At 45.3% G+C, this 16,455-nt stretch overlaps 1 protein-coding gene across 4 annotated transcripts in view; it reads right to left on the minus strand.

Annotated features, from left to right (window-relative positions):
• PHKB (phosphorylase kinase regulatory subunit beta) overlaps positions 1–16,455 on the minus strand; it is a 204,201-nt gene that overhangs the window by 95,617 nt on the left and 92,129 nt on the right. For all 4 annotated transcript variants that reach the window (XM_078606541.1, XM_078606542.1, XM_078606538.1 and 1 more), the window contains one exon: positions 13,045–13,122. In XM_078606541.1, coding sequence (XP_078462667.1) covers positions 13,045–13,122 — 78 coding nt within the window. The remainder of the gene's footprint in view (positions 1–13,044; positions 13,123–16,455) is intronic.

The raw sequence follows: 16,455 nt of genomic DNA on the forward strand, positions 1-16,455 counted from the left end.
TTTCCAAGTGGCTGCAGATGTTACAATTTAAATTCAAGAAATTTTTGCTTTATTCCTTCAGGCAATTTTCACAATTCCTTTCATTATGTCCTATTTATGTGGTTTTCTCTTTTACACTGCCTTTGATATTCATGTTATGCATAAATCAAAGGATGGGTCGATATTTTTAAGTGTTCTAAAAAAAAATTCTTTATTACGGAAAAATAGTGTGCCACTGCATATTAATAACGATCTAATTGCTATGTACGATATCATTTTAAATTGCTCGATTTTATTATATTGAGCCGTTCCCTAATACCGGGAACTAGCATTAATTGAATGGCTGTTGCACGTGGCTTACTTACGAGTTGTATACTGATGTAGAGTCGTACATCTAACAGCTGAACACCTTTACAGGGCATTCAAGGACATGCACAGGGTGTTAGTGGCTTCCAATACCTAACACACACCTCCATTGCAGACCAGGCAGTGGCACTGTATGGGCCCACACGGATTGATATTAAATGCATATGCCCATTAAGTAAGTTCGTAGTTGCACATTTATTCATCAAGTAGAACAGCACCATGAGATACACATGTGTTAAGACGCAATACAAATACGGACTGCGATATAAAAATTCTCATGGGAATTTTGTCTACGTTTATTATTTAGGTAACAAAATGCTGAAAAATAAATGAGAACAATCCGCAATGCGTCCAATCCGTGAATATACAATGCTGTAAGACAGCACAAGCTGTGGCTCACAACTGCTATGGGGGTGGTTTCCATTGCCAATTGAGAACAGCAACTACCCAGTCCATTAATAAAACAAGGTGGGGTTATCGGTTTAAGTGCCACAATAAAATTACATCTCAGTCAATCGATTGTCAAGATTACTTGGGAGCAGCAAACACCCTACTTCCCCGAGTTTAAAGTTCTTACAAGCAAATGAAACAGTTTGCCAGAGCGTTTCCCTCGTGTGAGTAACGAGGCCTTTCTCCATGACTTCAGTCGTCCCGTAACATGACGTTCTAGGGTTGTCCAGGAACACGTTGTTTCTCACGATACGAGAGTAAGCAATTAAGAGAAGAAAATAAACGAATTAATTAAAGGGGTTTGGGGGTGATACATTTGAGAAGCCCTTCTGTGAGAGTTACTTAAGATACAGCGTTGCTATCTAGATACTAAATGGCTACATTACACACAGGTGGCACGTTTAAATGATTTAGCGAATGCTATTGCATGTGACTTCTCACAGTCAAAACACCAGATACATTTACAATATATAGAGAGATAATTAAATAAATGCCCCAATTTATGTCAGCCCAGAGCCACAGAGCCACTCTGCAGCCTCCTCCTCCTCCAGCATGTGCAGGGCTACCGGTCCGCACGGCTACGCCCTGATGCACTTTACAAGCGGAAGACCATGTGTGCTCCATGGTCTCCCGCTCATTCAGTGTTGGGCTGTCACGTTGGCCCCGCAATGAATGCACGCACATGCGTGGTTGGCAAACGTGCGTTGTCTAATGATGCTTAGTAATATCGACTGTTTGTCTAGGATGGTCTTGGCACTCTTCTACAGGAGGCACCTACAACGGGAAGCTTGGCCATTAGAATTATTGAGGGTTTGGTAACCTGAGCACCCAGCAAACAGCCACGCATGAGGGGGGCAGAATCAACACCAAGCTAAGATATTTGTATTTTACCAGGTAAGTCCCACTGTGCTTTTTCAGAAGCGACCTGGCCACAAATGACCACGTGGAAATGTATAGCAGCCAAAAACTCTAAACGCACGTCGATTCGAAATGTGGAGGGGGAAAAACCGGAGGGCCCGGAGAAACATATCCACGCGACCACAGAGAGAGAAAATGCAAACTCCAAATATACGGCAGGCATCAGGCTCGGGGTTGAACCCACGACCTCCTGTATAACAGGCGAGGTAGTTGACATCTCACTCCCGTGGCACCCTATCATGACCCAGCCACTCGCAGGCCAAGGCTGTAACATCCATAACCAAACCAGTCTCAGACCTACTTAGCTGCCAAGATCCAATTAGATTAGGTGCATTTCAAGTTATTTTGTCATAGTTGTGGAAACTTCAATGTGTAAAAAATAAATCTCGAAAACGGGTTGGTGCTAAATGCCACAGAATGGTGATTTTGAATTGATCTGTGCCATTAAGTCATGTTCTTCCACAGCATCAAGCAGTGCGAAATAACCCTCACATGTACCAGACTGGCAGATTTCCATGGCTATGACCTTCACATTAAATTAAACGTTGCACCAGTTTCAACAATTCACTTGTTCGAAATTATTGTAATTCCATGAGTAATGCATCTAATTTGACTAATGTGTTCCCAAGTGTCCTTAATCCCACGTTAACAACTCGGTGGTGACAACCGAGCTTTATTACAATTGTGATATAACTCAGCCCCATTACAGATTTTTTTTCATACGGAAAAAAATGTCTCCTTCAAACACATTTCAATGTGTGGAAAAACATTTTACATTTTTAAACGAGCATCTATCTAAGCCTGCTCACGAATACCAACCAACAGGGCATACTTCTAAAAGAAATACCAGCATGCATGTTTTATTACACAACAAAATAATACTTGATCTATAACGCGCGTGCACATTACTCAAAACTAGCACCACGCAGCGCAGACTTGACCCATCTCATTTGAATCCAAGCCGCTCGTAAATTCAAATGACAGGAGAGGGGCAAATAAGACTGTGAGTGGAAACAACGAGCACAAACAGCTTAAATATACGCTCCAAGCGTGGTGGTGTTTCATTCAGACGCTATCTCCCCGACAGACCTGGTCTTCACCCGAGGACGGCTGCTTGCGTTGTGGCCGAAACGTCGTGAGAATTATTTTATTATGTTTTATTTTTATTATTTTATTACTTCCCTATCTTTATACGTGACTTTACCGTAAGAACCAAGAAGATAGCACAAACAGCTTGCGAAGACCCGGGCACATACGTAGAGCGGAGGGGGCACATACGTAGAGCGGAGGAGGCGCACTGCGATAACGGCTGGCAAGGGGTCAGAGGGCAGGGGACCAGGTGAGGGGTGAAGAGGGGTGGGGGAGTAGAGGGGTGGGGGAGTAGAGGGGTGGGAGGGTGCAGGGTTTGGTGGAAGCGGCGTTGATGGCAAAAGCCATATCGATGGCAGGCAGTCAGTTGGTTCAGCTCGAGGTATCAAAATATGATTGCATTCCATATAACCATTTGGAGTGTGCCGGCGCTGTGGAAACCAGATCAAGTTTTCCGCACGAATGGTTATGTCATTTTGCAGGGAATGTTTTTTTTTCATATATATAGTTCCTGTAACGAAATATCGGTTATGAGAATGAATGCATTATCCTTGAGCTGGAAAGGGGCGATCCCTGGAGAACCAAGTAGCAAAGGGCAATACTTCACATATCAATAACGAGGACGATGATGATGATGACATGCGAGTGTGTGAATGCAACAAGCACTGTGATACGGTAAAGGGGCGATTTTACCCTGGACTCGAAACCAGGATCCAACTCGGGTGTCTGTGAACTCGGGGTCACCCGTCGCCCTACGTGTGTGCGCTCGCTGCCCAGTTCAATTGCTCACGGGCCGCCACGCACGCATTCCCCGCGAGACGCAGCCAGTAAAACAGAGGGTTCAGTCGCACTCGCGTCGCAGCAAACTGTGTCGCTGCAAACCCTACGACCGCACACGGTCGGGGTCCATTTTCATGCAGCGCACGGTGCAACAAAGGCAGCGGGGGGGGGGGGGGGGGAGATAAGAGCAGGCCAAGATACTCAGAACGGCCGTCTCTGGCCGATTCACTTGTCACTAACCCATGCATTAAAGTGGTGCCCTCAAGCATTTTGCTTACAGGAAAGAAAGAAAGCAATTTTGCTGCACTCTCTGTGATAGTGACGCTTTTGTGGATAGCTTGCTAATAAAATTAACCTGTTACTTGTGCATTCAAAGGTCAAATCTGTTGTCTGCATTCCACTCGATAACGCTTCCCAAGTGACAAAGCGATACACAAACCCTGAAAGAACATCTCCCCTATGTTCATTTTACATGAAAGTCAGAAAATCCACAAATTAAATGGAAGCAATTATCTTTGTACTCATCAGAAAAGTACCCAAAGGCAAAACTGGCATTCACTTTTACAATTAACAATGTAGTGCCAAACTGACAAAGTCAAAGTGTTAAACTGGCTACACTTTCTGACAGACAAGCAGTAATTAGGAGACGTCTTAACGGAAGTAAAGTATTAACCAGCAGACTCAACAAAAATATTTTTTTAAAATAACTCGACGAAACGAAAACCCGCGCTCAAGCCACTGCGTTTGTTTTTCCCGCGAGCATTCCGCCACGCACCCAGCGCGACCAACACAGTGCCCACGTACGCAGCAACAACGCCGTCTTTCTTTCACTTTGACGTTTTCAAAATATGTCGTTCACATCATCCGTGCAAAATGGCGGGGGGGGGGGGGGTGGGGGGGGCCTCCAACGACCGCGGCCACGGGAAGGGTTGTCCGAGACCTGGAAGAGACAGCGATTGCTCGGACAGGCCTGGGTGCAGCAGGTGATGCCTATGGCCGGGCCGCCTTTTGCATGTGCTGCACCAAGACTGTGGAATGCCCTCCCACCCCAGTGGTTAGACAGGCGAGGCCACTCGCCATGTTTAGGTTTTCTCTGAAGACTCACCTGTTTCGGGTGCCAGGCCTACACTTCCCATATATGTATTATTTTTATATCTTAGTGTCGTGCATTGCGCACTGAGATCCCTGGATGAATTGCGCCGTATAAATGCAAATTATTAGTATATCCCTCGACCCTTTTGCCCCTCCCCCCCACCTGTGTTTACATAAAGTGTGCGCTTGTCAGGCTGACTTCGCGACTGCTCCTCACAGCTGAGTTTTAGCTGCAGGTAAGCGCTGCGGCTGAATTACAAGCCAGGTCGCAAGCAAACTCTTTCAGTAAAAACAACACGTTCATTCTGGTGGGGAAAAAACAGGGATGGTTAAATTCAGGTGAACTGACGTGCAGCCGTTGATGTTAAGCCACCGGCCCGGGGGTTCATTCAGTTTCGCTCACGTGTGTTATCACAGCTACGTGGCAGTTTCAACAAGATTGGGTTAATAAACAAACAACGCTTGTTGATTTTAACTTAATATATTCGTCCCGTTGAAACGAGCCACAAAGTTTATTGCATGACGATTTGTCCATAAATATGGGGGGGGGGGGGGAAGAATGAGATCACTCTCTTTCTCTTGCACAGGAAAAGAACAAATCCGAACAGATTTCAGAGCTCGCTTTGGCGAAATAGGTTAATTGCTTTATTATACATTTTCCCGTTGCCTACATCAACGGAGCCAGCCTAGTCAACACAGTGTTGGCTTGTTTGTTGGAAAAACATATAAAATGCATGTTTTTTTTTCCGTTGTTCCAGTTGGCAACTAGTACTTAATTAGCAAAGAACCGGCAATCACTTCAGGAAGTAAAAAAAAACAACACAAGACAACACCACCGACGGCTGCAGATGCCATTTTCGCTGCTTGCGTTCTGGCAAGGCCACCTGAATAAGCGTACACAGTTCATTTTTTTTTTTAAACATCTTCGAGAATAAGTCCTCTGATGGCACCAATTAAATATAATTATTCCTCGGGGACGGGATGTGTGCGCACTAATTACACGTTAAGTATTAAGTCTCAGTGAAGGCATTACGCAGTGGATTTTGGTTGACACATCTCGTTTGAGGGGGAATGATGATCATGCTGGGGGAGAGAAAAACACTTATTTACACCCAAGGATTTAATCGAATGGGACCCCCCCCCCCCCCTGTCATTTAAAAGCATCCTGAAATTTCGCTTTCTACCGACGTCAACTTAGAACGCCTGGCAGGTGCAATGCTGTTCACGACAAGGAAAGCTGCGTTTGAATTAAGGTCAAGAACAATGAATCGTGGACAATTCAGTGAAATATTCTCCACCACACATGTTGTCCCCTTCGACCATTTGTGTTCCGAGTCGTACCGTGTGTGGCTCGGCACGATGTCTCCAAGTAAAAACTAAACTGTAAACAATTTTTGTATTTCACCAGGTAAGACCCACTGAGCTATGTAACTTTTTCAGAAGGGACCTGGCGACCACAAATGATTGCTCAACGAAGTGGCTTATCACGTGGAAATTGAAGGCAGCCAAATACTCGAAATGTATGTTTATAAATGTGAAGGGGAAAAAACCGGAGGACCTGGAAAAAAAATACACGTGACCACAGGAAGAGAGACGCCACAAACTCCACATATACAGCAGGCGTCAGCGTCGGGATTGAACCCACGACTTCCTGTATACCAGGCAAGGTAGTTGACATCTTGCCACCGTGTCACCCCGAGTGCTGGGAGCACAATGCCGGGGACATCATTCCGAACCATACGCGGGGAACAAAAAAAATCCTCACATCAGAGAGCCACACAGTCGAAACTAGAAAAAAAAACGGTCGTTGCGAATATAACTGTGACTTCCCCAGGGCAGCTCGGCAACCGGCAGCCACTGCCATGCATGGGGGTAGTGCGCTTTGAGGTGGTAAAGGTGGCAAAAAGAGCCTTGCCAGATGAGACATTAACCCAAGATTATGTCTGCTTAGTAGATAGTTAAGGTCCCTCAGCGCTCTTAAATATATAGAGCGGGGGAGGGGGGTGTTAACCATAGTGTCCCAGTGAAAGTCCCACGGCGGAGAAATAAAACCTGGGGCCTGCTCAAATTATGCATTCCTAGGTAATTTCTAAAATCTGTGTCACCCCACGTGGGAGCCGGACATCCCCATTAAGAGATGTACAACACCTGAGAGGGTCTTTCTAGGATAGCCTAAAAGTTAAACAATTCAATATATATATAAAGTATAATCAGTATCATCAGTATTCCCTCAGCACAACGGCTACAGTCTCCATCTTTGTAGCGACAATAAATAAATGTGAAGGATATTTCTCCGAGGTCAGGATTCAAGCAGCGCAAAGGATCTATACAAAAATGCCACGGGCACACCAACGCTATCAAATGATTTAATGGTCACGATATATTCATGATAAAGGTTGTTGGGTGTTAGATCGCGTTATTATAAATGTGTCGCAACCCTCAACCGACGACACGGCCAATCAGTAAAAAAATGTGTCACGTTGACAAAACGCCAATTAGTTACTTCTTCTTGTTTGAAGAGTGAATCCACAACATTTAGAATGTTGATTTAAAGCTTTCGTGACTGCAAGTCACGTAGAAGGGAAATAATAAAATATTATTATTTCCCTTCTACGTGACTTTACCGAAAGAACCAAGAACATTTAGAATGTTCTGGATTCACTCTTTAAACACGCCTGTGGGCTGAAGAAGTAACCAATTGGTTAATTGCTTTATTACACTTTTTCCCCTTGCCTGCATCAACAGAGCCAGCCGAGTTAACACAGTGTTGGCTTGTTTGTTGGAAAAACATGGAAAATTCGTGTTTTCTTTTCGTTGTTCCAATTGGCAACTAGTACTTAATTAGCAAGGAACCTGCAATTACTTCAGAAAGAAAAAAAGATCACAAGACAACACCACCGACGGCTGCAGATGCCATTTTCGCTGCTTGTGTTCCTGGCAAGGCCACCGGAGTAAGAGTACACAGTTTGTTTTTTAAACATCTTCGAGAATAAATCCTCTGATGGCACCAATTAAATATAATGATTTGAAGAGTGAATCCAGAACATTTAGAATGTTGTGGATTCACTCTTCAAACACACTGGTGGGCTGAAGAAGTAACTAATTGGCGTTTTGTTAACGTGACACATTTTTTACCGATTGGCCGTGTCGGGTGGTGGAGGGTTGCGACACATTTATAATAACGCGATCTCACCCAAAAAAACCTTTATCATGAGTAATACTGGTCGCGAAAGCCTACGTGTTAAACTGGGCACGATATACGATGGGCATTCATGTCCTAATTCATTTTCAAATCTTAATGGCAGGCGAGTGGCTCCTTGAGGCTGCAAATAGCGTGTTTACAATGAGGGCCCTTCAGGCAGAGCTCAGATGAACCATTAGCAGCTGCAAACTCGAAGCTGGGACATCGGGGTTAATGTCCTGAAATCACTCCACATGTGCGTGCGTGTTGGCTGTCTTAACGCGTGCACGCGTTGCATTGTGGGGAGGCGGTAGCGTCGTGGTTGGCGCTTCGCACGCGAGTTCAATTGCCGCTCACAACCAATGACAGTGGCGAATATTTGAACCGATCCTCTGCCTTCCATAGGTCGACTCGGCCTTAAATGGGTACAGTGCCCGGTGAGGTGTACAAATATAAGCATTGGGTCGACAAAGACGGCCCGGCGTGGTGTTGGCGGCCACCCACCCTGGCGTGTGCGAGTGTTGGCCTTCAAAGGTGCTCGCTAACAGCATGTGACAACCATTTGATACCAGTGGGTTATCATATAAATACATTTTTATTCAGCCACGTAAATAGATTTGCTGAGGTGGTATCAATTTCTCCTGCAGCTTATGGATTATAATAGGTGGCGGCTTTCAGCACTTGTCACAGTCGTGCAGAAGGCTACACAGGGGTATTCATCTTTTCTGTGTGTATTGTCGGGATGTTGCCGCTAACTGGAACCAGTGGTATCAAGATTAAACTCTCCGGAGGAGGAATATGAAAGATGCTGCTCAGTAGCTAGTGGCAACCACCCTCAAAAGCAACACTTGGGAAGAAAATTAATAATACAAATAGGGCTGTGAAGGTGCGTCAGTGAAGTCAATTTACGAACAAAAAATCGCAAGCTTGCAACATATTTGTAAGAGGTTATTTAGGCCTCGTTAAAAAATGGCAGCCACCCCTACATTCTAACTCCTGACCTAGGGGAGGCACAGGATCGGATAAAGCCAAGTTCTATTTTGCTCTTAATTTTGGAGCTTTCGTGACTGCAGGAATTATTCTTTGGTTCTTTCGGTAAAGTCACGTATAAAGATAAATAATAAATTAAATTAAACAATAGCATACGACGTTTCGATTGCAACACAAGCAATCGTCATCAGGTATAAATGAAATAGCAACAAAAAATCTAACCAGAAAACTATAGACAGACATATAAGCAGACAGATATCACCAAGATACATAGAGAGAGTAACACAGGCACAGAGAGGGGGGATCGTCTCTGTGGGGTGGCCTTAAATAGACAGAGGGGGGCGGAGGCAGAGAGAGGGAGGGGTTATAGAAAAAAATAACATGTCAATGAGTACGAAGAACGCGTAGTAAAGTACGCAGGATCTCTCCTAATGTTCAAGCCTGCGTACTTTACTACGCGTTCTTCGTACTCATTGACATGTAATTTTTTTCTCTAACCCCTCCCTCTCTCTGCCTCCGCCCCCCTCTGTCTATTTAAAGCCTCGCCACAGAGACGATCTCCCCCTCTGTGCCTGTGTTACTCTCTCTGTGTATCTTGGTGATATCTGTCTGCTTATATGTCTGTCTATAGTTTTCTGGTTAGATTTTTTGTTGCTATTTCATTTATACCTGATGATGATTGCTTGTGTTGCAATCGAAACGTCGTATGCTATTATTTAATTTATTATTTTATCTTTATACGTGACTTTACCGAAAGAACCAAAGAATTCTATTTTTCTCTTGATGTGGCCTAAAAATCACCAGGTGCAATCGCTATTAAGGTATTTGTAATAGATTACTCAGGCCTCATAAAAAAATGGCAGCCACCCCACCTCCCGAAGGCGGGAAACCCCCCTGCAAGTCACGCACCAATGAGGCCATGACGCTATCAGGTCCAACCCATCACCTCCCGTCCAGCGGCACGAGTGGGACAAGAGGTGAGACTTTTCCTTTCCAACTATTCTCGTAATTCTCCCATTAGTCGAGCGAGTGCAGCGACCATTGGGTAGAGAGATTACTTTGGTTATCCAGCCCAGCTCCAAACGGAGCAATGAGAAGTGTACCGGGTGGCTAAACCACCGGCAAGTTGGCGGCGGTGGAGACGGTGAATCTGCCAAACGCACCTAAATCAATGAATGCAGGACATCTGGTTCTGTCAAAATGATCGCCTGCCAACAAGCCCTTTGCTGCTCCGTGGCCTCGCCTCACTCGGCGCAAGCGCTGTGTCGCAGGCCAGGTCGCGGAGAACCACGGCTTCGGCTGTTGCATTGTGGGGGAGGAATTTGCGCGCCATGCCGGCCTTAATAAGGGGCTCGCTAACGGCTCTTGTGGCGAGAAGTTTCCGAGGCTGAACAAGGAATATTTATCATTGTTACGGGGAGGGGGTGATGGTAGGTGGGGGGGGGGGGGGTCAAATGAATTGCACGGGGATTTTAAAACCAGCAAGTACTGGGCTCAGTGGCACGCCAGCAAGCCCACCAGGCATTTCCAATTTCTATGCGTAATTATAAAAATTCAGTTAGCAGCCAATTTCATTATGCGTTAAAATTCATGATTAAAAGAGCAAAGCCATGACACCCTGCAAATTAATGTGTCAGTTGTGGTTATGGAGGGAGGGGTGAGAGCAGAGGAATATGGAATTTTCGTTTAAAATAACATTTCCTTCACAAAAAGCAAAGCAGAGATGTACACAGAGCTATGAAGCATTAGAAAGTTCCCAACCAAGTTTTAGTTTGACTTAAAATACCAACATGTTGTGAAAGAGATTTGAGTCCATTAGGATTGGGGAGTTGAACACGGGAAGAGCTCCTCAGGTGTGTACTCTTTTCCTGGATGCGTCCAACTTCAAAGTGGCCCTCATTCGACAGCCATGTCAGGCATCTTTGTAGAGTTACGATTCCACGCAAAAATTCGTTATTCTTTCACAATTCAGTTAACAGACAATTATTATAACATGTATAATTGTTATCTCATAATACTCATTATAATGATAAACAATTTCATTCCAGACTTAAAAAGAGAGTAACATAAAACATTTCCTTTGTAGAGCAACACCAAAACAAAACTGCACGACCCTTATAGCCATGAATACGTAGGACCTTTATCTTCACTGGATATCAGACTTGCTTCAAACAATAGCATTTTCATTTACTTCCTGCAATTTCTAATCAATAGAACTCCTGCTGATCCATGATCCGTGCTTTTCTCATATCGTTCAATGCTCCAACTGCTTCTGTTGTGTGTTTGATGAAGTTTTAGGCCACCCCGAAACCTTCAAACTGACTGGCACTGCCTCGCATGCCCAAGGCAGGTAACAAACACCCGCTCACGAAGGCTTTTCTTTTAATATATTCTCTCAAGCATTTATGAAAGGCACGACGAATCTCAATGGAGTATACACCCTCGGCACAATGGGGAAATGTGTTACAGGGAGGGCTCACAAGGGTCTTGTAATGACTGCGAGGCAAGGCTCGGTGCTTTTTCACTTCACAAGTGCTTTTCCAGGCCCAGCTTCTTAGTAAATAGAAGATTGCAAACTGAGAGGTAATTTATTAAAACAGCATTCATGAATTAATTGAGTCGCGGCTTATCTGGCCGCTGCATGCAAGCGGCCGCAAAGTGAAGAGGAATGATGCCCGAGGGGCGAGGAGGTCCAGCGGGTGAAAACGACGCTCGCTTGCAAAGAGCACCTTGGAGGTGAAGGAAGAATGGGGCGCTCCCAGGTGCGCGAGAGAGAGAGCGAGCGAGCGAGAGACACGGGGGAAAATTCAATCCCCCAGCATGGCTCCCTGACCTTGGCCAATGGCCGCGTGAACGCCTTTCACGTCGGTGGACTGGCGCGAAGAATCCCACCGTTTCAAACTCTGAGCGAAAATGGTTAAAGCGGCGCAACGCGGCGGCGGGGGCAAACGATTCGCAAACGAGCCCCACGACGGCCCGTCAGTGACCCGCTGTGCGTGGACAGTTCGAGTTCACGGCCAATGTCGACAGCTGACCCGTACCGCTCCGATGCTGCCGCGGAATTTCCGTGAAACTTAATCAAATGTTACCGGCCCCCTTGTACGAATCAAATACACAACGCGGATTAAAATGTTTTTTTTTATTCGGCTAATTGGATAAAAACGACTGTGTATGACGGGTGATTAAAATGCTTTACGTGACAAATGTTTTTACACCACGCGTGGGCAGATGCGCGTTATATTATTTTTCAATAGTGACCTCTAATATAAATGCACTCATTCGTGGCGTTTACGGTATGGAATTTTCAATCTGAGCACGGTTTACAGGAACACTGCATGTGTCAGTGGTTTGAATGCACCTGGGTAAATTTGCATGATTATCAGTTGAATATGGCATGAAAGACGACCCAAGGTTGTGCCTCCCCTACGTTGCCAAGGCAACTTAGAGTAGTTTTTCCACAAAAGGCACAATATGAATTTATTATTATTTACCTTCATATTAGGGGACTCAATAATCATCTTAACTGAAGCATCGTCATCTTTACAAACTTGTCCCGTTTGTAAACACACGATGTTTGAGACCTGCTATACAAACGGGCATCTTAGCGATGATAACGCGATCTTTGTTTTACAGGAATGGCTTGTGAACGTTACACTTCGGTGCGTTTCACGATATTACATCAAAAACGTGCGGCCGTTTTGCATTCCCCTATGTCGTTGGGGGTTGTGGTTGTTTGTGTCGTTGTTGCCATACAGCATCTTCACGGAACCTTCCAGCCGCGCACCGTGATGGAGGTGACGAGTCATGGGCATCACGTGACGGAGTGTTCAGGGCACGCCATGGCAGCGGGCAGCAGCCGTGGGCCGGGATGAGGAATGGACCAGCGTTCTCAGCTATGCATGCACGGACGCCCTTATTTCCCATCAATCTTTGGCGGAGGTGCCACGCTATGGCATACAAATGTAAAATCAAATCAAAAGGCTGAGCTACTCACTGTTGCCTTGTCACCCCCCCCCCCCCCCCGCCTGAGTGATCCGCGCCTTTCTACCTACAACCCTCGAGTGATGTGGACACATGGTGAGAAAGACAAAGTGGGGGTATAAAATAGGGAGCGGTAGGGAGAAAGTGCAAAGAAATTGAAAGACGGAGGAAGACGGGGGTGGTAAGGGACTGAAGGGAGACAGAGCTCCGATTCTCACCTGCAGATGTCTGAAAGAGCAGTGGCTTCAGTAAGTCCTGATACTCGCTCACTTGCTCAGGACGTCCTCGGTACACCCCTGGCAAGTGGCAACAAACACACGGCGCAACAAGTGTCGAGCATAACGAACAGAACGAAAGTTTTGCTTACCGATGTGTGCACATTGGAGGGATGCCTAACTTTAATCAACCTAGATTTGAAGCTTTCGTGACTGCAAGTATTCATGTTCTTAGGTTTTTTCGGTAAAGTCACGTAGGTAAAAAATCTAAATTAATAACAGTATTTAATCAACCTGATCTAAGCCCCGATGTTTTACACGGCAACTTCTTCTCCCTTAGAGGCATGGCCAAAAGTTGGCGCGATTAATTATTTGATTTCCAGGCGACCACACGGCAGGAAATAAACATCGCCAATGAGGAGCAGAATTGGAAGCAGGAGTCGTCCGTGCAGCAGGCCAAGGAGAGAAGTCATCTAAACTGTCGGGTTTCTACATGGATAAGGCGAAATGACTCGTACACGTTCAAAATCTGAGCTGATAGGCATGCACACCAAGATCATACGACATTAAGCCAAGACTGTACCGTTGAAATATGAATAGTCACTCTCAAGCCCAGTGATCACCGATGTGAATTTTTGTTAAAGAGCTGTCAAACTTTCTGTCCCTGAACTTACTTACAACAAGGCCTTCAAATGGCTGCACGCTATCAATAATTATTTTTTTCCATCTGTGAGTCATCCTTCAGAAACTTGCAGGAGCAGGAATCAATGATGGGACAATGGGATGTGGTGGTAGAGCTGCATGCTCGGGATTGGGGGTTCCACACACCCACCACACTCGTAATGATTATCGCATCATTAGCTCTCAGTCAGGGTTGATTTTCCTTGGCATTGCCCGGTTAAATAATATTTACTACAGTTCAGTATGAATACATGAGCAGCACAGAGATTATAAGTGAAAGAGTTAAGACCAGATTCCTCATGGTTCTTAAAACACATTTTTTTCTCCCAAGTAATTACGTTAAATTAACAGCAGATTGCCATTACATTTTTCATTGCAGACGCTAGCTTCCATGCATTTATCTAACGTACAGCTACAGACATTTATAACACACTGTGTGCATTACCTGCGAAAATGTTTTAAAATTATCATCGCTTGAAGAAATTAAAAAAATGTAATGTTCCTTTCAACGAAAGATTGATAAAATCATTTTAAAAAATTACATGAAGGGTAATTGAGAATTAAAAATACGAAGGCATTTGTTGACACCCTACACAGCTAAACAAATGAGGCATGATAACCAAAGTGCATCGTGGAACACTCCAATGCATAACGCACAGAGGGACGCAAGCATGTAAAGACAACGATCCCCCGTATGGCCTTAACAGACTGTGGGGCAAGTGCTGTTAGCGAGCACCTATGAAAGCCAGCACGGCACACGTGGGTGGGCAAAACCACGCCTCGCTGCCTTTGTCTCCCCGGTGGTGATGTTTACACACCGCAATAGGTCCTCATTTGAGACTGAATCGACCTAGGGGAGGCCCAGGACCGGTTCAGATAACCATGACTGGTATCGGCCGTGAGCGGGAATCTAACTCGGGTAGCCGGGTTTGTAGCGCACCTTGCTAACCGCTACACTACCACTCCCCATGCACACACACACACTAGGGGAAAAGCGGTCAACAGCAAGCACCATGTAATTTACTTTTCTAGTTTATGAAATGGTAATTATCAATGGATTATTATGCAGCGTCAGTCCAGCCTGCCACTCAGGCAGCGTGCTGTTCTATGGTTTGCATTGCAGGCGCATTGTACGGAAGGTTTAAAGAATACACGAGGGAAAACCTTAAAATGTATTCACAGGTGTGTGCGCGCGGGGCAAAAACTTGTATGCATGTACGTTGAACTTCTTTCGCACCGTACACAGCCAATCGTGCTAATTGGAGGTGCAGGGGGAGGATAACAAACGTGTATGTTGCTTTCACTTGAAAGGCTTATGTGAGCATGAAACAACCACGGGAGAGTTGAAGAATGAGCGGGGTTCATGCTCTATAAAATAAAGGCACGTAAACGTTGTCTCACCCCGCCAAGCATATCCACGAATTGTCACAATTCAGGGTCAACTATTCGCTTCAAGAACCGAATATTCTTTTTTCCGTCTCATCTTTAACGTACGACATCTACCACTGTTCATCGTTATGTTTCTTCTTCTCATTTGTAAACGAGATGTGTTTCCTCTGGAAGCCAAAACGTACCATCAGCATATAATTTGCGTATCGTTTGCATATTCAAAAAAATGTTGCCGAGAGTCAAGCGGATGGTGACGGAAGGCACGAGAAGTGGCAGGTGTTACCCCGAGGGCAGTTTGTTTATTCTTTGTGAAACTGGCGACTTTCTTTGGTGCTGGGCATGGGTCCAAGTGACATAAAATGCACGGCATTATGGAAAGTTTCTGACGGCTGCCAGCAATAAATCAGACACGACCAACTCCTTCACGTGCCAATTATTCGCACATATCATGAGCGCAGGAAGAAATCTGATCAAATGAATCGATGCGTCGTTACATGCCTACCGTGCGTGACATGTGCATTGTTACTGGGAAGCTGACACTGATAACGGAGCCAGAAACAGTTCGATTGCAATGACACTCCTCCTCTTTACACACACACACAGACCCCTAACAGGGTGTAACTCTTACACCATTGGTAAGCCCTGCGTCCCTGTTGTGCAATGCCGGTACTCCTTGCTAAACACTGCAGCATTGTCCATATGTCTCGGTGCATTTGCTGTGCACTTGCAAACAGATTTTCAATCGTGATGCATTTTCATAGGGCAATGGACAACGGCGTGTACACAGGTACACCAGCGCGTTGCACGTACACTCATGAAGGCACGGATTCTTAATCTACATGTGCGGATTGACATAGATGCATACAACAAGAGTTTGCATTCGAAACACGTGATTTAAATAAATTAGAAATATGTGTAATGTAAAGAGCCTTTGTCAATCCACTCCGAGATGAAGGCTTCCAAAGACCGCGTCAATTGGGGTCGGGGGGGGGGGGTTGTTGGACCGTACTTCACCAGACTGGTCGGTGTGGATTTGTCAAAGGTGGGTGCGCCAGGACCGATTCAGATTTCACTCGCCACTGATGTTTAGCGATGTCCGAGAATCAGGCTCAGGTCACCGGGTTCAGAGAGCAAAGCGATAACCACTGCATCGCCGCTCTACCGCACACTTGCAATGTCTTAAGTGTTGAAGATGGGAGGCCTGCCGATTGCAATTTTGAGAGGTTTAATACGGCATAATTGAAGCCAATTTAACGGATCCCCATTACGACAGAGCAGCAGTTAGTCTGGTGATGAGATCGCGTGTGCCAGAATTAAAGCCCATTTCTTTGGGGACGATGCAAA

The sequence above is a fragment of the Lampetra planeri genome, chromosome 26 (genome assembly GCF_965212315.1).
Source record: "Lampetra planeri chromosome 26, kcLamPlan1.2.h2, whole genome shotgun sequence".
NCBI classification, from domain to species: Eukaryota; Metazoa; Chordata; class Hyperoartia; order Petromyzontiformes; family Petromyzontidae; genus Lampetra; species Lampetra planeri.